Source organism: Nerophis ophidion, linkage group LG07 (assembly GCF_033978795.1).
Source record: "Nerophis ophidion isolate RoL-2023_Sa linkage group LG07, RoL_Noph_v1.0, whole genome shotgun sequence".
In the NCBI taxonomy this organism is placed as follows: domain Eukaryota; kingdom Metazoa; phylum Chordata; class Actinopteri; order Syngnathiformes; family Syngnathidae; genus Nerophis; species Nerophis ophidion.
Genome location: NC_084617.1, coordinates 54,841,556 through 54,869,145, shown reverse-complemented (window position 1 = coordinate 54,869,145; position 27,590 = coordinate 54,841,556). Strand labels below are relative to the sequence as shown.

Sequence of the window (27,590 nt, the reverse complement as noted above, 5' to 3'; positions counted from 1 at the left end):
GGATTAAGTAATGAAGTTAAACATTGTACTGATATGGTCCAGTTTCAGAGGTTGTTTAAATTAATAGTGCTTACAAAGTACAAAGAAGAATAATTATGAGAAATAATTTCAACCTTATTGGAAATAAGATATTCTGCATCTCAGTATGTTAAAAATGACTGAAGTAATTGTATACATATTACACAACTTTTGTGTATACTAATTCACAGATGTTATTTTATTATAAAAAAAGTCAGTAAATAATTCCATATATTTGTCAACGCTCTGAAGTGGAAAAGGGGTAGGATAAAATGAGTTTTGCTTTTCGGACATGATGTAAAGTGAAATGATATGAAACTGTGTGATGTATTACACTGTAAGTGGTGTTCATGTTAGAAATAAACTAAAAAAAGAAATAAAAAAAGAAATAATAAACGTGAAATAAGCGTCAAATAATGATGGCGCCAACAGCAGGGCTCGAAGTGGGATTATAGCCTTTCCTCATACTTCCTCCAAAGGAGCCTTTTGGAAATTTTCTGAATGGTGACGTCATCGGATTAGCCACGATATGGGGTACAACTCGAGCCACACAAACTAAGACCGCCCACAAACAGTGGCGGCCAATCGTCTCCGCGGGTTATCTTTGCTAAGCCTATCAGCTTCCTTGTTCTTTCTTATTTGTCCCGCCCATCTTTCCTATATAGATTTACGTCCCAAAAACAAGTTAAAACCTATAATAGAACAAAACTGGAGATGTTTGTACTTGACTAACAAAATTATATTAAAGGACAATTTGTTGGCACTTGTCAGGGAAGCCCCGGGTGTCTTTTATTATTCTGCCTTTATTATAAAAAATTAAAATAAAATACTGCCTTTCTCCCGCTAGGGGTCATCAGAGGCAAACAAGTGACGATTTAATGTTCATAGTAGTTGCAGCTTTCTGAAGAACTGGAAACGAACCCGAACCCACTAGCACTAAAGGTAGAAGCATCCATCCATCCATTTCTACCGCTTATTCCCTTTCGGGGTCGCGGGGGGCGCTGGCGCCTATCTCAGCTACAATCGGGCGGAAGGCAGGGTACACCCTGGACAAGTCGCCACCTCATCGCAGGGCCAACACAGATAGACAGACAACATTCACACTCACATTCACACACTAGGGCCAATTTAGTGTTGCCAATCAACCTATCCCCAGGTGCATGTCTTTGGAAGTGGGAGGAAGCCGGAGTACCCGGAGGGAACCCAATTATCAATATATTACTGTGAGTTAGCAAATTAGTTGATTAAAGGCAAACAACTTTTTGAGTCAATACGGATATTTTCAGGCACACATTTGTTTCTAAATCGCTTACAGGACGTTTTTTAAAGTGACGGTTGCAAATCCTCTTTACAACAACTACACTTTTTTTTTTTTTACAATCGTCACAAAACGTAAAATAAAACTGCTTTTCCATGGTCGCGAGTAAAACCAGCTTTTAAATATGATATGATATATTTTGTTTTTTAAACATAGAGTCTAGCAAGACTGCCAGAGCCCGGATAGCTCAGTCGGTAGAGCATCAGACTTTTAATCTGAGGGTCCAGGGTTCAAGTCCCTGTTCGGGCGATGCTTTTTTTTGTGGCTACGATATCATTACACATTACTTTTAACATGCAGGAGATTAGCACATTTACAAATTAAACAAACTATTTATGACGGGTTTACCTAACAAGACGGATTAACTTCAATGCGAGCATAGCTACCCTGTCTGCTTGTAGAGCTCGGGTTTCGTTCTAACAGCCAATCGCGTTCCGAGTTGTGGACACCGTGCTTTAAACTGACCAATGGCTGAGCTGCATTTCAACCAAGACTCTCGTCCAATCACTGAGCTGCACTACATCTTTTTTTAAAATTATATTTACTGATGTCATGTTTTAGTTACTACGATGAGGTGGTGACATGTCCAGGGTGTACACCGCCTTCTGCCCGATTGTAGCTGAGATAGGCACCAGCACCCTCCGCGACCCCAAAGGGAATAAGCGGTAGAAATGGATGGATGGATCGATGGATGTTTTAGTTAAAGCCCTACTGAAATGAGATTTTCTTATTTTAATGGGGATAGCAGGTCCATTGATCATTTCGCGATATTGCCATATTTTTGCTGAAAGGATTTTGTAGAGAAAATCCATGATAAAGTTTGCAACTTTTGGTCGCTAATAAAAAAGCCTTGCCTGTACCGGAAGTAGCAGACGATGTGCGTGTGACGTCATGGGTTGTGGAGCTCCTCACATCTTCACATTGTTTACAATCATGGCCACCAGCAGTTAGAGCGATTCGGACCGAGAAAACAACATTTTCCCACCCTGAGATAGGCGCCAGCGCCCCCCGCGACCCCGAAAGGGAATAAGCGGTAGAAAATGGATGGATGGATGGAATTTGAGCGAGGATGAAAGATTCGTGGATGAGGATAGTGAGAGTGAAGGACTACAAGTAAAAAAAAAATAAAAAAAAGACGAGGGCAGTGGGAGCGATTCAGATGTTATTAGACACATTTACTAGGATAATTCTGGAAAATTCCTTATCTGGTTATAGTGTTACTAGTGAGATTATATAGTCATACCTGAAAGTCGGAGGGGTGTGGTGACCGCCAGTGTCTCTGAGGGAAGCCATGGAGGAGCCAAGAAAGTTGCAGCTGCCTCTTTGACAGCTGCAGGAGGAACAACACAAGCTCCGCTCATATTTACGGTAAGAGCAGACTTATTACCACAATGTTCTCATCGAAACCTGCCGGTTGACATGTGGTAGAGAACCATGTTCGCCTGACCGTCATCATTCCGCGACATTTTCAACAGGATACCTCGCGGGAAATTTGAAATTGCAATTTAGTAAACTAAACTGGCCGTATTGGCATGTGTTTTAATGTTAATATTTCATCATTGATATATAAATTATCAGACTGCATGGTCGGTAGTAGTGGGTTTCAGTAGGCCTTTAAGCCTTGTTGTGTCATTCAATATGTAATATGTTTCTTGAAGTAGTGAAGTGAATTATATTTATATAGCGCTTTTCTCTAGTGACTCAAAACGCTTTACATAGTGAAACCCAATATCTAAGTTACATTTAAACCAGTGTGGTTGGCACTGGGAGCAGGTGGGTAAAGTGTCTTGCCCAAGGACACGACGGCAGTGACTAGGATGGCGGAAGCGGTAATCGAACCTTCAACCCCCAAGTTGCTCGCACGGCCACTCTACCAACCGAGTTATACCGCTATAAACCGTTATAAAGCTATAAACCAGCATTTTTTATTGTAAGTGGTCACTGACCAATAATCATGAAAATGGTTCAATAATATAAATAACATTTAAAATCACTACAATGTGTTCAGCAGCACATTTTGCATGTTTCAGTGTGTCGATAAAAATGAAGAGGACTCCATTGATGTTATTATAACATATACCATTTAATATATATTGTATATGAGCTCTCAGAATATAGTTTTTTTTTTTTTTAAATACACATTAAGAACTTGGCACAAAATAAAAATACAAATCTTACCAAATAAAAAAAGAAATATCAGAATGAATACATAAATAATACAAAAAAGCAAGTAAAGATTAAAATATATTAAAGTAGGATTTGTGACATCAGTTAATATTCACAAATAAACATCTATATTACTGCAATTCATTTGACCACATTCATAAAACAGCTTGAGAGTTTCTAACATAGTTTTGAATAAATGGTTATTAAAAGCACAAATACTATTTAATTGTCATCATCAAAGTTTAAATCGGCCAAAACATTACAGCAGCTTTTCTTTATCATAATTTTGCAATCAATATCCAAAATATATCACAAGCAAGCATTTTAATATATGTTTTCTTTTGATTTTTGGTCACGTAAAACCACCATTTTTTCTCCTATTTTATTATAACATAAATTAGCAACGAAACACTGACAAAAAATAAGTACGTTGTTGTGATTAAACGGCACTGTGGAGAAAACACACACGCACACACATAACAAGGACACACAATTTGGCAGGAAGGCAGCTCCCAAACACTGTCAATATAAAATGGCTGACATTGTACTCCTTTCTAATTAGGCTTTACTGTAACTGTGTGTGTGTAAAACTAGCATCCATTCATTCCTTCACATGAGCAGAGGAAGAGGGTGACGTTTGTATTACTCAAATATTTTGTAAACCTTGGCTATTAAAACGACAGTGAACAAAATTCTTCATAAACATACTTCAAATGTATCTCATCTTCATTTTAGATCTGAAATGTGCAACTACAGCCTGACCTAACAGTAGGATTCAGGTGTTTTTTTTCTGCAAAACACAAAATGTATTTGCAGATACTGACAATTACAGTACTGCATAAAGCTTCATATTCTCATACAAACATGGAGGGTACAGTCAACAAGGCTGCAAACAATGATTGTAAAGGCATCGTGTACTATTGTGTGTGTGTGTGTGTGTGTGTGTGTGTGTGTGTGTGTGTGTCTGCTGCTACAGATGATTACGCTTGACTTGGAAGGAAATAGAAGACATAATAACCCCCGCCCCCCCCTCACCGCCATCACTTGTTCTCTATCAGCATCTGCACCTTGTACACCAGATCTCTCGCCATGGTCAAAATCTGCTTGATGTTGTGGTGCTCGGCCATTTCTGAAAGACAAGACAACTGTTCACCGGTGCACTCACGTCAAATATCACTTGTTAAAAAACGTGGCGTTCTATACTCGTGTAGGCAGTAAAGAAGCGGACACATCCATTTACATGATGCTGAGAGAAGGAGCATCAATGCCTGGCTTTTCTCCATGAATAATGTTGTACAGAGAAGTACAAGATTATTTATAATATCCATCTATCCATTTTCTACCGCTTATTCCCTTTTGGGGTCGCGAGGGGCGCTGGCGCATATCTCAGCTACAATCGGGCAGAAGGCGCTGTACACCCCGGACAAGTCGCCACCTGATCGCAGGGCTATTTATAATATTATCATTTATATATTTTTTTAAATATTTCATATATTGCTATTTTTACTACTAATATTCTCTCAATGCTATGTTTTTATTTATTCATTAATGTATTATTTATATTTTATTTGACAAAGAGGACAAGCCAAAAGTTTGGACACACCTCATTCAATGCGTTTCCTTTATTTTCATGACTATTTACATTGTAGATTGTCACTGAAGGCATCAAAACTATGAATGAACACATGTGGAGTTATGTACTTAACAAAAAAGGCGATATAACTGAAAACGTGTTTTATATTATAGTTTCTTTAAAATAGCCACCCTTTGCTCTGATTACTGCTTTGCACACTCTTGGCATTCTCTCGATGAGCTTCAATAGGTAGTCACGTGAAATGGTTTTCAATGCCGAACAGTTTAAGGACAACATTTCTCAACGAGCTATTGCAAGGAAATTAGGGATTTTACCATCTACGGTCTGTAAAGTCATCAAAAAGTTCAGAGAATCTGGAGAAATCACTGCACGTAAGCGATGATATTACGGACTTTTGATCCCTCAGGCGGTACTGCACCAAAAACCGACATCAGTGTGTAAAGGATATCACCACATGTGCTCAGGAACACTTCATAAAACCACTGTCAGTAACTACAGTTGGTCGCTACATCTGTAAGTGCAAGTTAGAACTCTACTATGCAAAGCCAAACCCATTTATCAACAATATCCTGAAACGCCGCCGGCTCGGCTGGGCCAGAGCTCACCTAATATGGACTGATGCAAAGTGGAAAAGTGTTCTGTGGTCTGACGAGTCCACAAGTCAAATTATATTTGGAACAGAGGACGTGGTGTCCTCCAGAACAAAGAGGAAAATAACCATTCAGATTTTTATAGGCGCAAAGTTCAAAAGCCAGCATCTGTGATGGTATGGGGGTGTATTAATGCCCAAGGCATGGGTAACTTACACATCTGTGAAGGCACCATTAATGCTGAAACGTCCATACAGGTTTTGGAGCAACATATGTTGTCATCCAAGCAACGTTATCATGGATGCCCCTGCTTATTTCAGCAAGACATGTGTTACAACAATGTTGTTTCGTAAAAAAAAGAGTGCGGGTACTTTCCTGGCCCACCTGCAGCCCAGACCTGTCTCCCATCGAAAATGTGTGGCGCACTACGAAGCGTAAAATACAATAGCGGAGACCCCGGACTGTTGAACGACTGAAGCTCTACATAAAACAAGAATGGGAAAGAATTCCACTTTCAAAGCTTCAACAATTATTTTCCTCAGTTCCCAAATGTTTATTGAGTGTTGTTAAAAGAAAAAGTGATGTAACACAGTGGTGAACATGCCCTTTCCCAACTACTTTGGCACGTGTTGCAGCCATGAAATTCTAAGTTAATTATTATCTATATAAAAAATTAAAGTTTATGAGTTTGAACATCAAATACTGTATCTTGTCTTTGTAGTGCATTCAATTGAATATGGGTTGAAAAGGATTTGCAAATTATTGTATTCCCTTTATATTTACATCTAACACAATTTCCCAACTCATATGGAAACGGGGTTTGTAGATGGTGTTAATATTAGGTATTTTCCAGTGTGGCTGCCTTAGAGGTGACACTTTTCCTCAATCCTCAGTGCCATGCCATGTTCTGTTATTTCCAGTAGTGCTGTGTGTGCCTGTGTGTGTGTGTGTTTTCTTCTTTTTTGGCTCAAAGCACTTGTGTAACAGCCATTCCATGTGTGAAGTGCTTTATAAATAAAGTTTAATTGATATTAAAGTCACGCTAAAAGGAAAAAAGTGTATATATTGCAAACATTTTTTTTGTTAAATTACACTTTAATGTAGCATTAGTTTCACCAACAAGTATGTTTTTGACATATCGACACTCAATATATTAGTGTGTATTATGTAAATATTAACATATTTTCTTGGGTTTGGCATCAATCAGAAGTGTATTTAAAACACAGATTTAATAATGTTACTTGTTGAATGCAGGTTGCATGAAAATGTGTGTTACTTTTCATGGTTACAAACGCGCTTGCTTAATTCAATCAGGCTTCTAAATTTATTGCTTCACTATGTCGCACATAAAACAATACCATTCAAAATTTGGCCTTATAAATGTTTTATTTTTTATTATTATGTTGTGGCGATTGATAAAAGATAGTCATCGAGCCAGTTTTAACAGGGTTAATGGTAACATGTTTACATTCATGCCAAGGGAAGAGTATACCACTTTATATACACTTCACTTGTGACTTCTCCGTGACCGATAACTCGTCTCCACGTTGGTGAACCTTTGACTGAGTGACGCCGAACAAGAACAGCCAAACCAATGTGACAGGAGCCACAAGACTCAATGATATTCGGCATGCCAATACATGCTACCTGCTACCATTGGCGCAATGCTAAGTGGAGACAAACGATCTAATTATGTTGAATAATCTTATTAAGAACGTAGAAAACAGTATGTCTCCCAGCTGGTGTGGGATCAACTCGGGATTTCCTGGAAGGATCTGGAAGAATATGCTCGGGAGAGAGTAGTCTCAGCTTCTCTGATTGGGCTGCTGTCCCCGCAACCTGACCTCGGATAAGGGAAGAAGATGAAACTGTTTTTTATGCTCAAACTAAGAAAATATTCTATCAACCATGGTCAGGCCTGAAGCCAATTTGCCATAATAAATGAGAGACACCTAGAGAATACAACTCCTACCGTGCAGCTAAACCAGGGAAGGATCGCTTATTACTTCTCTTTTTATTATGTCTCCGAAATGTAAGGCAGGCTGTTCTGCTGGCAGTGTGCCAAACAAACTGAAAAGCAATCACCACCGAAAACGAAAATGAACATCCTACAAAGCTGAAAGAAAGGATAAACACCTTAAATACATATACACATACATACATGTATATATACATACACAGGGTTTCCCACACATTCATTTATTTGTTGCGGCCCGCCACGAAAGAATTACAGCTGCCACAAATAAAAAAAAAAAAAAAAAAAAAAAAAATATATATATATATATATATATATATATATATATATATATATATATATATATATTATTTTTTTTTTCTCCGACTTTTGACTCACTCGACCACTCATAAAAGCAACGGGACTCTGTCTGTGAATGGAGCCTGTAGTTACATATTACATAAATATGTAAATATTATATAAATATGTATATAAATATGTTCATAAAGTGTTGTAATTATATTCCAACTCCGTGTTCTTCTTGGTCATCGCCGCCGCCGCCACCGCCACCGCCACCACAACCCCTCCCACACACACACACACTTTTAACAACACTCAATAAACGTTTGGGAACTGAGGAAACTAATTGTTGAAGCTTTGGAAGTGGAATTCTTTCCCATTCTTGTTTTATGGAGAGCTTCAGTCGTTCAATAGTCCGGGATCTCCGCTGTCGTATTTTACGCTTTATAATGCGCCACACATTTTCGATGGGAGACAGGTCTGGACTGCAGGCGGGCCAGGAAAGTACCCACACCTTTTTTTTTACGAAGCTACGCTATTGTAACACTTGTCTTGCTGAATTAAAGAGAGGCGTCCATGATAACGTTGCTTGGATGACAACATATGTTGCTCCAAAAGCTGTATGTACCTTTCAGCATTAATGGTGCCTTCACAGATGTGTAAGTTACCCATGCCCTGGCCACAAATACACCCCCATACCATCACAGATGCTGGCTTTTGAACTTTGCGCCTATAAAGAGGAAAATACCGAATGGTTATTTTCCTCTTTGTTCTGGAGGACACCACGTCCTCTGTTTCCAAATATAATTTGAAATGTGGACTCGTCAGACCACAGAACACTTTTCCACTTTGCATCAGTCCATCTCTGATGATCTCGGGCCCAGCCAAGCCGGCGGCGTTTCAGGATATTGTTGATAAATGGGTTTGGCTTTGCATAATAGAGTTTTAACTTGCATTTACAGATGAGCGACCAACTGTAGTCACTGACAGTGGTTTTATGAAGTGTTCCAGAGCCCATGTGGTGATATCCTTTACACACTGATGTCGGTTTTTGATGCAGTACCGCCTGAGGGTTCAAAAGTGCGTAATATCATCGCTTACGTGCAGTGATTTCTCCAGATTCTCTGAACTTTTTGGTGATTTTACGGACCGTAGATGGTAAAATTCCTAAATTCCTTGCAATAGCGTGTTGAGAAATGTTGTTCTAAAACTGTTCGACAATTTGCTTACAAATTGGTGACCCTCGCCCCATCCTTGTTTGTGAATTACTTAGCATTTCATGGAAGCTGCTTTTATGCCCAATCATGGCACCCACCTGTTTCCAATTAGCCTGCACACCTGTGGGATGTTCCAAATAAGTGTTTGATGAGCATTCCTCAACTTTATCAGTATTTATTGCCACCTTTCCCAACTTCTTTGTCACGTGTTGCTGGCATCAAATTCTAAAGTTAATAATTATATGCACAAAAAAAAAATGTTTGTCAGTTTGAACATCAAATATGTTGTCTTTGTAGCATATTCAACCGAATATGGGTTGAAAACGATTTGCAATATTGTATTCCGTTTATATTTACATCTACAACAATTCCCCAACTCATATGGAAACAGGGTTTGTATGTAGACCACAAAGAAGTGTTTTACATTTACAAAAAATTATAATATGACCTCTTTAATCCGTTTTATAATCTGATGCGCCTTTTGTATGAAAATAGACTTGACTAGACTCGCTCATCGGCAGTGCGTCTTTTAATCCGGTGCACCCTATGGTCCGAAAAATATGGGTAATCATAAAAATACAGATCAGTGAGTCTTTACTGGTCCTGTGATAAATAAAGTGCTCATGAATTAAACCAAGCAATTGTATCAACTCAAATGTGAGTCTTTAAGAGATGTTAAGAGAAGGATTGTGTTTTACCGTTGAAGAATTTAATAATTTCTGTAAAGTCCATGTTGTTTTCCAGGATGATGTCCCTGTAGATCTCCACCAGCGCCAAAGCAATGAAGAGGACGAAGTGACTAGATGAGGCAAACTTGGCTGCCCAGATGGTTTCCCACACTGCAAACACATCATCGTACACCAGCTCTGCAAGGGCAAAAAAAAAACACGGAGAAGTTAATCAATCTAGTTTCTGTGTCGTCATTAAGGTCCCAGGTGAGCATAAGCTCCTTTCCAGCTGAATTTGCTTGAGAGGTAGACACCCTGGACTGGTACCCAGCCAATCACAGAACACATACAGACAAATAACCTTTCACATCTTGGGAACATTTAGAGTCTCCAATGAACCGACCATGGATGTTTTTTTTAAAGGTTGGGGAAAATCAATGCAAGTAGATTTAAGGATTTCCGATTTGTTGACTCTGAAGGAAGACTACTACAACGACGTACTACCACAGAGAAGATCCCATCCAGCGAAATAAAGTGACCACAATATAGGAAAAACACCCATTGTAGTACTTATAAACGATAATCAAGATAATAAACATTTTGTGTGAGTGTATCATGACAGCATCATCTTACTTAATAGCCATATTCCACTCAATATTTTGACTTCATGTAGGTGTTCATGTCCAAGTTGCAGGAATTTGCAAAAAATATGCATTCTGATTTTCTGTAGGGATGTGCCGATCGATCGGCCACTAATTAGTGTCAACTATTTTTATTGAAAAAGCTTGTAATCAGGCTGATCCATCCATCCATCTATCCATTTACTACCGCTTTTTTCCTTTGGGGTAGCGGGGGGCGCTGGTGCCTATCTCAGCTACAATTGGGCGGAAGGCGATGTACACCCTGGACAAGTCGCCACCTCATCGCAGGGCCAACACAGATAGACAGACAACATTCACACTCACATTCACACACTAGGGACAATTTAGTGTTGCCAATCAAACTATCCCCAGGTGCATGTCTTTGGAAGTGGGAGGAAGCCGGGGTACCTGGAGGGAACCCACGCAGTCACGGGGAGAAGATGCAAACTTCACACAGAAATATCTCAAGATTGAACCCAGGACTACTCAGGACCTTCGTATTGTGAGGAAGATGCACTAATCCCTCTTCCACCGTGCTGCCCGTAATCAGGCTGATATTGTATTTATTTTTAGCAGCTAATTGTGTACACAGTGTGGATTCATCAATCCATTTTCTTCCACTTATCCGAGGTTGGGTTGCGGGGGCAGCAGCATAAGCAGAGAAACCCAGACTTCCCTCTCCCCAGCCACTTCGTCCAGCTCGTCCCGGGGGATCCCCAGGCGTTCCCATGCCAGCCGGGAGACAAAGTCCTGGGTCTCCCCCTTGGCCTCCTGCCGGTCGGACGTGCCCCAAACACCTCCCTAGGGAGGCGTTCGGGTGGCATCCTGACCAGATGCCCGAACCACCTCATCTGGTTCTTCTCGATGTGGAGGAGCAGCGGCTTTACTCTGAGCTCCTCCCGGATGGCAGAGCTTCTCACCCTATCTCTAAGGGAGAGGCAGAGGAAACTCATTTCGGTCATAACCTAAAAGCTCATGACCATAGGTGAGGATGGGAACGTAGATCAGCCGGTAAATTGAGAGCTTTGCCTTCCGGCTCAGCTCCTTCTTCACCACAACGGATCGATACAGCGTCCACATTACTGAAGACGCCGCACCAATCCGCCTTTCGATCTCACGATCTAGTCCTCCCCCACTCGTGAGCAAGACTCCTAGGTACTTGAAACCTTTGTGGATCCACTCCCCTAAATTACCAATAATCTTCTCCATAACACAAAATAAACTGCATTTCTTTGTACCTTAAGTATCACTATCATTGCAGGACAAGGCTGAACATGCTACACACCGAGAACAAGCCAGGAGCAGGCATGCTAATAGTTAAACTAGCCGCTAAGCTAACTAGAAACAACAGAAGAATGTGTGAATTAAATTTATATAGCGCTTTTTCTCTAGTGACTCAAAGCGCTTTACATAGTGAAACCCAATATCTAATTTTTACATTTAAACCAGTGTGGGTGGCACTGGGAGCAGGTGGGTAAAGTGTCTTGCCTGAGGACACAACGGCAGTGAATAGGATGGCAGAAGCGGAGATCGAACCTGCAACCCTCAAGTTGCTGGCACCGCCGCTCTACCAACCGAGCTATACCGCCCCAAAAAAAGTTTATGAATTGTAGATGGAAGCACGTTAACGCAGACAGTAGGCAGATATTAACAGGAAATTAATAAGTATATTAAAAAGAGTCTCGAGAGAGGATAATATAGAAACTGTTGGTGCTTCAGTATTGTCAGTCAGTACACGACACTTAAAAGAAGGGATCGATCCATGAATTGCTGGTGTTAACACCAAAGATAATATCAGTATATAACCGATATTAGACTGATTAGGTCAACATTTTTACCAAAATCTTTTTTGTTGTTGTTTTAGTTAACGTTAACGACTTTCAGGGAATAAGTCCCCGGACAAAGACTTTGAGGGTAAAAATAAAATAATTTAAATGAGTAATAGAGACCGGGTAATAATTTTTGTTATTGTGTATTACTTACTTTATTTTGATCAAACAATTGTATGTAATAAAAACAAGAAGGAAGTAGTTTAAATCTTGCGTTGATATTGTTAAACCGTCAGTAGAACTCACTATAAATACATAGAAAATGTTACAGTTAGTACATGGGATCTGTTGGTATTGGTCGATCTCGGTATTGGAATAGGCATCATAAAACCCCCGTCAGAACATCCCTAATTTTGTGGCTTACAATCGAGATCGCAATTCTCTCGGTCAATTTCTTTCCCATGTATATTATTATTATCAGACTCTTGATAGTCTTGTTCAAGAAACTTCCAATGGTCTATCGTTCTTCATGGGAGGGCCAATAAAGATAGTTGACAAGGGACTGAGTAAAAAAAACATAAAAGCAAAATAAATATTTATAACAGCAAAATAAGTGTTTTCACCTTCTTTTTGACATTTAAAAAAAAATGTATATCTCACAAACAAGACAGGGCCACCTGTGAAGGCTTTAAGATGTGAGAGGGACCCACAGCACCTCTTAAGAGCCTCCAAAAGTATCCAGAAGACCCCAAAAAGTCACTAGATTTTGTCACTAGTTGAAAAAAAAAAGAGTAAGAGGGGCATGATTACTTGCTAAATATTCCAATACATTTGCTAGGTAATGAACACTGACCCCTGTTGCTATGTCTTCTTATTCTCTGGCAGACCAGGTGCGTAAGAGGTGTGGTAAGAAACGGTGTTACGATGCATACTGCCGACTAATGTTTGGACTGACCTACATTAAGACAGTCTCGTTAAAATGTGTTTATAAGCAAGAGCAAACAGCTATTTATTGGTGGTCCAACTGTCTTTGTGGTGGACCGCAGATTTAACTGCAGTACATATTGGACGAAAGGGTTATGAAAATAATAATATGATAATACATTGTATTTGTTATGCACTTGTTATGCAACAGTATGTATGAGTTGGCTACCATATAAGTTTGCTAGATAAAACAACAGGAAATGTACAGAAAACACACACAAAAAAAAAGAATTATTAAGGCCATGCCTTATACTAGTAATAGTATAAAAACATGTAATACAGGTGAAACTCAAAACATTAGAATTTCGTGCAAATGTTTGTTTATTACAGCAATTTGATTTACAAAGTGAAATTAATGTGACATGGACTCATAACATGCAACTCGAGCCTCCTTTTGATTTAATTTTGATGATTATGGCTCACAACTTATAAAAACCTGCTCCTTAGTGTTACCGCAGCTGAGTTATTGTGCAGAAATATGGGGAAACAACTACAAAAATACACCTCGTTCACTAACAGTGTTACTGAAAAGATCTGTTAGGATGTTGGATATAGAGAACAAACAAACCCTTTATTTATTAAATCAAATGTATTGAAATTCAATGATTTGGTGTATTTGCAAACAGTTAAAATCATGCACAAAACAAACTAATCTTCTAACCAAGAATGTACACCAATTCTTCTCAACAAAAAGAGAAGAAATATATCCTTAGACAAAAATCTAACTTAAAACAGCACGTACCACACTTAAAATATTTAGCATACCACTATGTGGAATTAAATTATGGAATGGATTAAGCAAATAAGTCAAACAATGTAGTAATATGATCTAGTTTAAGAAGCTATTCAAACTAAAAGTGTTTAAATACAAAAAGAAGAATTATGACAAACCTCCTGAATTTACTGAAAATGAAATACTATCCATCTCATTAAACAAATCATGACTGAGTAGGTAGACATATTTACGTTGCACTTTACTGTTGTATTTTGTTTTCTTTTTGTCTACGCATGGGAGAGTGCGAAACAAAATTTCGATTCCTTTGTATGTCTTTACATGTAAAGAAATTGACAAATAAAGCTGACTTGATACTTGACTTTATACTTATGAGAAGAACTGATGTATTTAGAACACGATGTAAATTGTGTACAAATTGAGAACAGGAAGTATGTGTTAGTAATTGCTATGAAGTCATAAAGGGGAAGGATTAGATAAGCCTTGCTTCTTCCTACTCCTTTTTGGACATTCATCCATTTTCTACCGCTTGTCCCGTTCGGGGTCGCTGGGGGTGCTGGAGGCTATCTCAGCTGCATTCGGATGGAAGGCGTGTACACCCTGGACAAGTCGCTACCTCATCATAGGGTCAACACATTCACAACATTCTCACTCACATTCACACACCAGGGCCAATTTAGTGTTTTTCAATCAACTTATTCCCAGGCGCATGTTTTTGGAGGTGGGAGGAAGCTGGAGTACCCAGAGGAAACCCACGCAGTCACGGGGAGAACATGCAGACTTCACACAGAAAGATCCCGAGCCCGGGATTGAACCCAGGACTACTCAGGACCTTCGTATTGTGAGGCACTTGCACTAACCCCTGTTCACCGTGCTGCCTCTTTTTGGACATGTTATAAAGAAAATATGTAAAACATGTGATGCATCATATTGATACAGTATACATGTGCAAAATACATTTTAACCAACTAACCAGTAATTGAAAATCTTAAAAAATATGGGGTTTTCAAAAACTGTAAGTTATGTTAAAAATATAACAAATAGAAGTTTGAAAAATCTCACTTTGCCTGTAATGAGTTTATATCCCATATTAGTTTCACATTTGAAGTTTTGCACAATATTCTAATTTTTTGAGTTTCATCTGTATCGTATGAAAAGTAATTACACCTATATGATAAAAAAATACATACAAAAAGTTGAACTAAACAACAAAGCTGACACACGCACACCTTTAGAGTAAATGCTATTTCAATCAATATGCTGTTTTTCCAGTTATTTGCAGTTACTACTGATACAAATAAAAAATCCCCTACTGCACATAGTGCAACTAAATGTGATGGCGTGTTCAAAACAAACAGCAGAGACTGGATCTCCCACTTCTCTAATTGGCACGGACTGTCATCTCAATTACCTCGCTTGAAGTCTAACAGAAACCAACGGTAGCAAAAGTAGAAGTGGGTGTAGTCTCCATTCTGGTGCATCAGCTCAAATAGCTCAGAATCCAGGATCTAGGGATCAAGGAGGAGAAATAATGAAATTGTTTCTTGAGGATAAGTGGGGTTAAGTTTGAGGAGGATGAATGAATTTCAAATGCAACTTTTATTTTTTGTGAGTAAGGATGTGACTGATGCATCCTTACCTGAATCAAGGAGCGCATGTTGGCAAAGTGAGTATCCATCGCTCCTCCGTGTGGAAAGTTCTGATTCATCCTCTTCATTAACTCTGTGAAACAGCTGAAGGCTAGTGCCTCTGAGAGAGAGAGAGAGAGAGAGAGAGAGAGAGGTGAATAAGAGTCTGAGGCCTGAAAGCAGAGGAGGGAATATAAGAAGTGGTCTTGTGTGATGGCTCACCATCATCCAAAATGACCAGAAGTGGAGCCAACAGGTCACACATGCCTTGGACGTATCCGATGTCAAGATGCCTCCAGATGTAGCTGCAATTACACAACAAAGAAGGTGCTCTAAAAATATCTCTGTAGCTATTGTTTACCACAGTCACTCTTATTAAACTCCTCTACTCAACCTCTTTGTCAATTCCAAAAAAGGGACGCAATAACATTCAATGTTTTGGTCGCAATAGAGCAGTTCTTTCTTCACCTCAAGAGGCTGACATTTGTCTACAAATTCCATTTTCAAAACCTTACAAAAAACTATAAAAAAAAAAGTAGAGAATACAATTTTTATGATAACAATAAAATGTAGGGGTATCTTAATTTTTTTTTAAAAAAATCAAGGTTACAGTCAGAAAGGTTATTTTACAAGAATTTACTTGTACTAGTATGAGTATAAAGAGAAACTGAAATATGAGAATAACGTTTTAATTTAGTGAGAAAAAAGGAGAAATATTTCAAGAATAAATACCTATCCTAACTAACAGTAATAACATTAGTGTCACGGTTGCGCACGGTTGAGCTTGTCGTGACCCCATGATGCAGAGATAGACGCCAACGTGCAGGTAAAAGTTTAACTAAACTGGGAAGAATAACAAAAAGTAGTAACCAGCAGGTTTTGGCAGAGTACACAGCAGCTAGGCATGTAGCACAGAGGCAAACAGGACCAGCAGGAATATAAATAGGCCTAATTACTCATTGAAAACAGATGTGACGGAGAGACACATAACAGAAAATGAAGGTGCAGCAGGAACTACATCACTAAAAGTGGACAATTGAAGCAGGTAGGAAATGATGCATAACACAGGAGAATAAATAGCAAAGTGCAAACTGTCATGTAGGATCATGACAATTATTTACAACTAACATTATTACCATGTTCCGGATTTTTGACATCGATACATACATTAAAAGTATGACCATATTTTTGTAGTGAAGTGAAGTGAATTATATTTATATAGCGCGTTTCTCTAGTGACTCAAAGCGCTTTACATAGTGAAACCCAATATCTAAGTCACATTTAAACCAGTGTGGGTGGCACTGGGAGCAGGTGGGTAAAGTGTCTTTCCCAAGGACACAACGGCAGTGACTAGGATGGCGGAAGTGGGAATCGAACCTGCAACCCCCAAGTTGCTGGCACGGCCACTCTACCAACCGAGCTATACTGTAATACAACATTTTTTCTAAACACTTGATATCAAAATGTTTTCATTTTGTCCTGCCCCTATTACCCCTAACAGTATCATTAATAATCTAAAGCTACCAGAATTGCTGCATCACAGCCGTAAACTGTAAACGACACTAAAAAGCATTAATGGGCGATCACTTACTTTTTTATCAAAAATTGGACGATACTGGTCGGTGGTCAATTAATCGACGCATCCCTACTTTGAGGGAGAAAATCTTGTTCAGATTTGAAATATATATGTGACAGAAGTCATGGAACTTATATGACACATCTCATAATTATTGAAAGAATACCGGCTCTGAAGTGAGTTTTATGTACTAGTTACTGGTGTTTATATGGAAGCCATGGTCTGTGTGTGCTAAGCCAGCTACAAAATAAAGAGAGTTAGAAAAAACTACAAAACAGGTTCCGTTGTACCTGCACATGATGTTGCGTAACTTCTCCAGGTTTGCAGGCGTAAAGTACCAGTAGTTGCGGTCACAGCGCTGCACGTCTTTTTCAATGCGGTGCAGATTCAGCGTATACAAGTCTAAAAGCTCTTGCTGGAAGAACCAAAGCAATACACATCTGCATGAAATCAGGTTATTTAGTGAACTTTGGATTTTTTAGCAAAAGGCGACATACAGAGAAACCCCCTCCAGCAGACAGTTGTGAGTTGGCTTCTGTGACGTCTGTACATGCATCGAGGGACTCAAAGTGAGGGTAGAGGCTCTCCATTTCTGGCTCCTCTGACAAAATGGACTCTGTTTCTTCTGGACTTGGCTTTTCCTGTCCCCGCTCTGGTCTCGGATCTGTGTAGGAGGCAAAGTCCTCAGAGGAAGACAAAGGTTCACAGCGAACCTTCTTGTTCCAGGGCACCATGGAAACATTGGCTTTGGGAATCTCTTCCATTTCTATAGCTGAGGGAGAGTCATCTGATTCAGTCAGGGCCTCAGCTTCTGCCTTCTGAGAGGCACAGTAGGCTTCTCTTGCCTTCAACACCCTGCTGTCTGCTGATAAAGACAGTTTCTTATCAGTCTCGTCCGCTCCGGAATCTTTGATGCTATCTCCTCCTTTAAACTCTTTAGGTGTTGTCACACCGAGGTAAGATTTGTCTTCAGGTTTGAACCGTTCAGTTGGACGCTCTTCTGTTGTTTTCGTTACATCTTCCTTTTTCAGTCTTTGTTTTTGGGATTCTGTAGACACTACTACCATCCTTTCCTTATCAGGAATTTCTTTTGCTGACAAGGCACCACCTTCACACTGGGATTCATCTGTTTTGGGATACTCTGACTTGTTGGGCTTTTCCAGTACTTCCAGAATCTGAGACTTGGTCCCATCAGGTTTCTCACCTTGCTCCGCCTGAGGAACTTTGTCTGAGGGTTTTGAAGAGGCTTCTGGCGCTATGTTGTCCTCTGTGCTGAGTGAGCCATCAGACACGCCGGAGGTGACTGAGAAGTTCCGGGAAGAAGGGTGTCCAGAGTCAGGTGAAGTTGTCCCGTTTTGGACTGCCCCATTGAGAACCATTGGCAGCTGTTTGGCCTCCTCGCTCTTGGGTTCTGTCTCAATCTGCTCCACCTCTTCCACTGATTCAAAGACCTGCAAGAACAAGCCAAAGGGAAGCAGACTACTCCAGGGGAAGGGATGGGAGGATGTGAAGAACTAGCAGGAAAGACAGTGAAGGGATGTGGTTTAAAACATCACGTAACCCTTAGTGTTACTCTCGTGTTATGAGGTCATCGTGGATTTGAATGAGTTTGCTGCTGATACAACGCGATGAGTTGTATACCTGTGTGCTGGTGCTGGAGTCACTCTGCAGACGAGCCAGACTCTGCCTGTCTGAACTCTGTGACGACCGGGACTGGTAGATAAACGACATAACACCAAGATATGATCATATGAAATATCTGCAATCAGTATTTTTGCTTTAGAGTATTGGCCATAATAAAAAATATATATATGCAGTATATACTTTGTAAATATTTATTTGACTTCTGTTTTAAAATGTGTGCTGTCAAATGATACTATTTTTCAATCAGACTAATCGTATATTAGTTGTGTTTCATTTCGCAAAAAGAGTAAAGGAAGAAGGGAATATACTTGACATGTTTATTAAACACCTATAACATCGTGTTCAAAACTGTCATTTATCTACTCCATTTGTGTTATTTTAAGGTGGAAGTGCTTCTGTTAAAATAAAACTCCTTCCTGGTGACTGTGTATAATAATAATGTCAGTCAACTGTTACATCATCAGGGATAGGTTTGATTGATTGTTTGATACTTTTATTAGTAGATTGCACAGTACAGTACATATTCCGTACAATTGACCACTAAATGGTAACACCCGAATAAGTTTTTCAACTTGTTTAAGTCGGGGTCCACGTTAATCAATTCACATTTGAACCGGCATAATACTCATTAAGGGTACCTGGAATATAATACCGGTACTAATTTTCAGTACTTTTGTGTGTGTTCATATGTGTTAATACATTTTATTTGTTTAATAATACAATCTAAAAATATATAGTCAACATTTAACATTTATTCGTTTTTTTAACTTGTGTTCTTACTCTTCTGAGTCTCATTTGCAAGTACTATTATAGTATACTTTGCATGTAATTGCAATTCCAAGACATTAAAATGCAGTAGTGTATAGGTTACGGCAGAGTCGCGTATAAAGAGAGTATGGCCAACTCGGTTCAGGCAACTTCCTCAATGGTTGGTCAAACGGCACTCACATATGCTATCAACTTTTTGAATTGAATTGAATAATATTCATATAGCGCTTTTTCTCTAGTTACTCAAAGCGCTTTACATAGTGAAACCCAATATATAAGTTACATTTAAACCAGTGTGGATGGCACTGGGAGCAGGTGGGTGAAGTGTCTTGCCCAAGGACACAACGGCAGTGAGTAAGATGGCAAAAGCGGGGATCGAACCTGGAACAACTCAAGTTGCTGGCATGCCCGCTCTACCCACCGAGCTATACCGATTGGTAGAGTGGTATAGTTCTACCAAGCTGATGCTATGTGTTTGTGGCTTTCGATGTGTAAAAATGCCCTTTTGTGCAGCATGGGATTGCTCCCCCCATGCTTTTACATCAATTTCCTCACAACCCAGAAAGATGACAAGCATGGGAAGGGAAAGTTTGCGGACAACATAGAGCCATCGATTACAGCGTCCTGTGCAAGGTAAACACATGACACAACATCTGTGTTTTCTTAAGGACAGAACACACAGAAGCTAATACAAATAATAACAGAAAAAAAAATAATAAATTCAAGAAATGGTTTGACAAAAACAGACCATCTTTGAATCTCAGTAAAACTAAAATAACGCAATTCATTAGCAACAGAAGAGAAAGTCAAACACAAATACAAATAGACGGACATTAAATAAAATAAACCAAATTTTGGGTGTTGAACTGGATGAGAAAATGGACGGGAAATCTCATAACAAATATACAACATAAATTGTCAAGAAATACGTTAATAATGAATAAGGCAAAATATGTTCTTGACCAAAAATCACTCCATATTGTATACTCCTCGCCAGAGTTAGCATATCTGAGTTATTTTGCAGAAATAAGAGAAAATAACTACAAAAGCACACTTATTCACTTAGCATTATTGAAAAAAGAAAGGTCAGTTAGAATAATACAGAGTGAGAGAGGGATTACAAATAAATTGGAGGCAGCCACCACAGTTGACATACTGTACTTCGCACAAAAGTCATTCTGTGTTATTGTTGGTTTAAAGCTAAGGAAAATTTTGAAAAATTAGTGGTCATTTTATGTATTCATGTATTTTTTTGGTGAATATTTTGCCTATGCCCACATCCTATGGCGTAGGCATAATACGTTTTCAATTTATCATCACCAATGTCTCTAATATCTGTCATTTTAACTGCAACTCCTTTAGTCAAAGTGCCTAGGACCAGTGTGTTGAAGAACAACTCGTGTTTTTTTTGCCTAAAAATGGCCAACTAAAATCAAGATGGCCGACTTGCAGTTAGTTTTCAGGTATGGTTTCTTGGGACTTTTACGTGCATCCTGCCATGATAAATGCCACTGGCAAGTTTTATGACGATACGCAAATCTGGGGCAAGGGGCTCATTTTTTTCCAATTTTAAAGGGGGCGCTAAAGAGCCAATTTTTTAAAGTTTGGGTTCGGGACCCCTAAAATAACAGATTTTTTTGTCGGACCGGAGTGCTCACCAAAATTGGTGGAGTTTTGTGCCTGTTAAGGTCCTCATAAATGTGATTGAATTGGGAGAATATTACTAAACGAAGCAATTTCAATAGGGCCTTTGCAGCTTTTTGCTGCTCAGATCCTAATTAGCATCGAGCAAGGTGCATTTTGGAAAAATTGAGCCTTGCTTTACATTGTTTGAGTGAGTTTGCTCTGAGTGCTGCTTGAGTGTTTGTTTTCTCGCCAAGGGTCCACCAGATGTGACATGCAACAAAGGTATCACTTTATGCTACCGTTTGATTTTGCGTGAATCAATAGCCAGTAGTAACTAAGAAATTTGGTTGGTATCTATAAAACTACAGAATTCTCTACCCGTCCCAATGCGTCATGTTTTTTTGTACTCAAATTTACAATGTTGAGGGCCAAAGTGCTATTTAGCCATATTGAATTGTTTGGCTCTTCATCCGGTCAATACGACAGTAACACAACTTGGACAGACTGCCCGAAATGCGTTACCAGAAATCGTTCAGGGTAGATTAATTGTGTTAATTTTTAATCAGATTAATATTGGCAGTGATGAATCCACATTAACATGTTAATTTTGCCAACCTAACAAATGAAAAAAACTTTGGATGAAAATGTGCATGTAGTTTCTAACCCTGTGTGTGCGAGTTCCTGTGTCACCTCATTGCTGACAGTTGAGTAATGATGGACTATCTTTGAACTGGTACTGTCCATGCTCGCCCCTGAGGAGCACTTTGCTAAAGCTGCTGCGTGCTGCTCCTTCTCCCGCTGGCGAACGATCTCCTCACAGCTCAGCCATTCACGCATAGTCGCCTGGTAACATACTCGCACCTGCTCATCCACCTGCAGTAATAAATGAGGGATCAATACGTAAAAAAATCCTTTATTGTGAAAAGTGACACACCTCCTTTCTTTCTGCTTCAGACATTCCAAACTGGTAATGCCCCAATAAGAATGGCCACACCTCCTTACGCAGTGAGGGGTCGACACCTCCGAAATAGACCAAACGAAGCAGTTCCTGCTCCTTGTAGGTCTAAAAAAAAAAAAGTAATGCATTTTATATTTACATTAAACTGCAAGACAGTATGTGTGTTCAGTGTCTATACGGTAGTTGTTTGCACCATACTAAGGCTTATGACTGCTTGATATTTATTATCTTGACTATTCATGTGCTCATAAGGTAATATTGAGCCAGAAGCATGTATCTAAGATTCATAGAGCCGATGTAAAATCCCGATGTGGACACTTACACTGACAGAGCCATTAGCTACGCTTCATGCACACTGCTGTGAGACTAATGATGTGAGCAACACAATTAGCAGAGTATGAATACGGTTGAATGGCAAGTGAGAGTGAGGGAGGCTGCATGGGGACATGTTTGTGTGCGTAAAGTGCTTAATGTGAAGTTCATGCAATGCTTACTGTGCAGTCCTGGAGAAACATCTGCCACACATCTACAGTGAGTCCTTTGTGGGCATCACACGGCACATTGGGCGACACAATAGTGTGATTGACGAGACCCGAGAGGTGAGTGCGCACAGTTGACAGGTGACGGCAGTATGCCAACCCTAGTTGAAAACACAGCAGTACAATATTCAATTATTCCCCTGAGGCTAGTGTTGATTGAAATTAGAATATTAGATCCTAAAATTACTTCAGTGTACCCATGTATTGTGTAGAATACTATTTAGTAATTCAAATAGAAAACATTGTATTTGTCCCAGAGAGGAGTGTTTAATTGTAACTCTAATAATCATGTTTTACAACACATCTACAATTAATTTTTACTCATGTATATGCGGCCTAGTCCCCCTGACTCCAACCAACAGTCTAAAAGATTCAAAATATCTTTTCAACGCACAAATGCAGTTTTACTACCATATTTTCCGGACTATAGAGCGCACCGGTATTTAAGCCGCACCCACAAAATGAATAAATAAATAAAAAAAAATCCATATATCAGCTACACAAGGACGATAAGCCGTAGATATATACGTTGTGATATTAGTTTTCCTTACACTGAAATATTTTGTAAATATTGATCTATATACCTAAATTGTTTCCAAACGGTGCCTCTAACATGGCAGTAAAACGGCTAATGAAACAAAACAGAAGTCATAGTCATGGACCCACTAGCTGCGGAAGCTCGCTATCCAATCAGCTAAACAGACTCAATAACTCTATGGTGAAGTTTTGGTGAATTTACTGAATAATTTTTTAAACTGAAACAATACAAAAAGAATGCCCTTGCAATTTAATAATACTAACAAAAACACTCGTAAATGTGTTAGCATAACAGCTAATACTAGCAGCGGTAGCTTGATTACATTACGATAGCACATACAAATATGCATGAAAACACTCCTAAAGGCATTACACAAGGGACCGTTTAAGAAGTATTAATTGTTTTAGTTGTATTGTAAAACTTACCTACGGTACTTGGAGTGATTATTGAAGAATTATTTCGAGCATAGACGCTATGGACGATTTTACTTTCAGTTTAAGGCATTTGTGGAGGGGCGTGGTCGACGCTTCCCCTGCGGGCGAGGCATGCACAGGAGCCGGCTGTGAAGCGATGACAGGTGAGGAGATTTCTCAGCTGGAACGATTCGTCTAATCACCTGTCTCTTTATCAGGGGCGCGGGGGACCATGAGAAGGTGTTGGGGAACAGACGTGAGGCAGAACCGGGGACGGAAGGAGCGGCAGAACTCTAATTGCTGAAAAGCAAAACAGTGAAAAATATCGATTGTGAAGGGGAAAAAAATAAAAACCCTGTACTCGGCACCCGCCTGGCTGTGCTCTCTCCGGTCAAGAACGACCCAACGGCTCCAGACGCTTTCACATTGGCGCCAAGCTAAACGAATCCAGGGAAAAAAAAAAAGGAAGAACAGAATGACTGCACCGACCCCACTGGAGGCACTTGGGAGAGTGCTGGCAGAAGTATCTGCGGCGAGCCAGCAGCAGACGCAGGTGCTGCAGTCGCTGATGGACAGAGGGGGGGGCTCACCAAGCGCCGGCGCGAAGGCCTCCATGCAGCGAATGGCGGAGGCCGAGGATCCACAGGCCTACGTCGACATCTTTGAGGCCACCGCAACAGCGTGCGGATGGCCTCAAGAAGAGTGGGGGTTGAGGCTGTTGCCACTCCTAGCGGGGGAGGCGCAGCGAGCGGCGCTCAGCCTGCCAGTAGTGGCCCGGGTAGAGTTCCAACACTTAAGGAGGGCAATCCTCGGCAGCACGGCAGAAGACCATCGGCGCCGCTTCCAGTCCTTGAAACTAGGACCAGAGGACCGACCGTTCGCTCTTGGGCAACAGCTCCGGGATGCGGCAGCAAGATGGCTCCAGCCAGGACAACGGGACAGCCAGATGTTCGAGATCATCTTGCTGGAGCAGTTCCTGGAGGCCATCCCGACACGGACCGCGGCGTGGATGAGGTACCACCGGCCGCAAAACATGACCGAAGCGGTAAACCTGGCGGAAGATCACCTGGTGGTCCATCGCGACGCACGGAGGCAGGAGGGGACCCCAAGACCGACAGAAAGACCCACACCGGCCCCGCGCAGACGATCCGCACCGCCGGTGGCAACAGCGCCATTGGGGCCCCGTTCTCGACCGACAAGGCCCACGGCGTTCTATGAGCAGGTTCCAGCCTCGGACATGACCACCAAACAAAAAAAGAAAAGACGCACACACACACGAACATCATCATAAGTGGGGGGTGAGGGGATATAATGGTGTCTCTGCTCCTCTCTTTCAGGGTACCAGCGCTGCTGATAGCGGGCTTCCCCCGCAGATGGCACTGCGAACACCAGGGCAGGTGTGTTGGGGGTGCGGCAGCCCGGTCACCTGAGGCGGGAGTGCTTTGCAATGGAGGTGGACCAGGTGATACGGGTTGCCGGGCCTCCAGCAGCCTCCCCCGATCCAGGGGAGACGTATTGCGTCCCGGTAAGGGTACAAGGGAGTACACACCGGGCTATGGTGGATTCAGGCTGAAAACAGCGCATGATCCACCAGAACCTGGTTCGACCCAGGGCGTTGAGGCCCGCGACACAAGGGAGGATAAGGTGTATACATGGGGATGTGCACACGTACCCTATTGTGCCTATTGAAATCTGGCAAAAGGGCCAAAAACATACCGTAAAAGTTGCCGTAAGCGCGCATTTTAGGGACAAATTGGCCGGGGTTTAGCCAACTAATGGAACAATGTATGGGGAGGCGTTCACGAGCTGTAGGACAGGGAAGTATCCGCGCAGTACTCAGTGGCGACGCGGGTTCGAGCGGCGCTGCCGAGCGGGAACCGGCGGGGGCTTTGCGGGAGGCTCCCCCGGACCCCCAGTGGAGACCCACGTAGGACTTTCCCCTCGAACAGTCCCGCGATGAAATTCTGCGCGCGGCCTGGGACCAGGTGGATTACATCGACGGTCAGCTGGTGCGCCCGGGGAAAACGCGGGTATTTCCCCACTTTTCCATTATAAGAGATAAGCTATACCGAGTGACCCGTGACACTCAAACAGGCGAAGAATACACCCAATTGTTGGTGCCAAAACCCCGCCGGGAAATGGTTTTCCAGGCGGGGCATTGCAATCCCCTCGCGGGCCACATGGGGTACGAAAAAAAACTTAATCGGGTCATGGTCCAGTTCTATTACCAGCTGGTGAACCCGGCGGCCATCCCAGAAGCCCCGTTGCGGCCATTACCGCTCATAGAGGTCCCATTCGATAGAAACGGAATGGACCTCATCGGACCATTTTACCCGAGGACACGGGGATATCGATTTGTATTAGTCCTAGTGGTTTACGCAACCCGATATCCCGAAGCGGTGACGCTGCGCTCCATCTCGGCAAAGAGTGTAGCACAAGCACTGTTTTCGGTCATCACCCGGGTAGGGATTCCGAAAGAAATCCTTACTGACCAGGGCACGTCCTTTATGACGCGCACGATAAAGGAATTATACGGATTACTGGGAATTAAATCTAACCGGACCAGCGTTTACCATCCGCAAACGGATGGCCTGGTGGAAAGATTGAAAAAACACTGAAAACCATGATCCGTAAATTCATACACGAGGACAAACCTAATTGGGACAAATGGCTGGATCCCTTGATGTTTGCGATGCGGGAGGCACCCCAGACCTCCCTCGGTTTTACGGCCTTTGAGTTACTTTACGGCAGGAGGCCGCGCGGCGTGCTGGACCTTATTAAAGAAAGCTGGGAGGAAGGATCCAGCCGCAGTACGAATGAGATTAAATACGTGTTGGACATGCGAGCAAAACTTCACAAGGTGGCGCACTTATCACGGGGAAATTTGCTCCACGCCCAACAACAACAACAGCGCACGTATAATCGGGGGACCCAGCTGAGAACATTTTTACCGGGAGAAAAAGTACTTGTACTACTCCCAACCTCCAGCTCTAAATTACTGGTCAAGTGGCAAGGGCCCTTTATGGTCACACGGCAGACTAGCGATGTAAATTACGAGGTCCGGCGCTCAGACCGGGGGGGGACATGCAAATTTACCACGTGAACCTGCTGAAGGCATGGAGGGAGGCCGAGCCTGTCTCCATGGTGACGGTAGTGAAGGAGGAGGAGGAGCTGGGGCCGGAGGTCCCGTGCTCCGCCGCTCCGCCTCTCTCCCTCCCCTTCCTTGTGATGACCAGCTCACATTGGCTCAAAGAGCGGAGGTGGCTGAATTACAGCGTCGCTTTTCAGATGTGTTCTCCGCGCGGCCCGGCCGCACGGACCTCATCTGCCATCGCATTGAGACCAGCCCGGGGATTACGGTGCGGTCTCGTCCCTATAGGCTTCCCGAGCACAAGCACAAAATGGTCCGGGAAGAATTAAAAATCATGCTGGAGTTGGGAGTAATAGAAGAGTCCCACAGTGCATGGTGTAGTCCCATCGTTCTAGTGGGGAAGAAGGATGGGTCTCTACGGTTCTGTGTGGATTACCGCAAGGTGAATGAGGTGTCACGTTTCGACGCGTACCCAATGCCTCGGGTCGACGAGCTCCTGGATCGGCTAGGCACTGCGCGTTTTTTTCCACACTGGATTTAACCAAGGGCTACTGGCAGATTCCCTTATCGCCATAGGTCCCGGGAAAAAACGGCCTTCTCCACTCCAGAAGGCTTATACCAATTCGTGACACTCCCGTTTGGATTGTTCGGTGCGCCCGCGACGTTCCAGCGCCTCATGGACCGGGTGCTGCGAACCCACGCGGCCTACGCAGCTGCAGACCTGGATGATGTCATCATCCAGGGTGACAGCTGGGAGGGACATCTGCAGCGGGTGGGGGTGGTGCTTGAATCCTTGAGGCGGGCGGGGCTCACCGCCAACCCCGGGAAGTGTGCGATTGGTCGGAGGGAGGTACAGT

General features: G+C 41.7%; 1 protein-coding gene and 1 non-coding gene across 5 annotated transcripts in view; one reads left to right on the top strand and one right to left on the bottom strand.

The window, feature by feature from the left end:
- Positions 1-1,512: 1,512 nt before the first annotated feature.
- trnak-uuu (transfer RNA lysine (anticodon UUU)) lies at positions 1,513-1,585 on the top strand. The gene has a single exon. It is a non-coding gene; the product is annotated as a tRNA-Lys (tRNA).
- Positions 1,586-3,394: 1,809 nt separating this feature from the next.
- Positions 3,395-27,590, bottom strand: part of sgsm1a (small G protein signaling modulator 1a) — an 81,362-nt gene continuing 57,166 nt past the window's right edge. For 3 of the 4 annotated variants that reach the window (XM_061906533.1, XM_061906534.1, XM_061906537.1), the window contains 11 exons: positions 22,647-22,792; positions 22,129-22,257; positions 21,885-22,067; positions 18,798-18,869; positions 17,654-18,670; positions 17,447-17,571; positions 15,803-15,885; positions 15,592-15,701; positions 15,364-15,460; positions 9,856-10,023; positions 3,395-4,631 (listed from right to left, as the gene is read on the bottom strand). In XM_061906533.1, coding sequence (XP_061762517.1) covers positions 4,543-4,631; positions 9,856-10,023; positions 15,364-15,460; positions 15,592-15,701; positions 15,803-15,885; positions 17,447-17,571; positions 17,654-18,670; positions 18,798-18,869; positions 21,885-22,067; positions 22,129-22,257; positions 22,647-22,792 — 2,219 coding nt within the window. In that variant the 3' untranslated portion in view covers positions 3,395-4,542. The remainder of the gene's footprint in view (positions 4,632-9,855; positions 10,024-15,363; positions 15,461-15,591; positions 15,702-15,802; positions 15,886-17,446; positions 17,572-17,653; positions 18,671-18,797; positions 18,870-21,884; positions 22,068-22,128; positions 22,258-22,646; positions 22,793-27,590) is intronic. The other variant, XM_061906536.1, reaches the window with a different exon arrangement.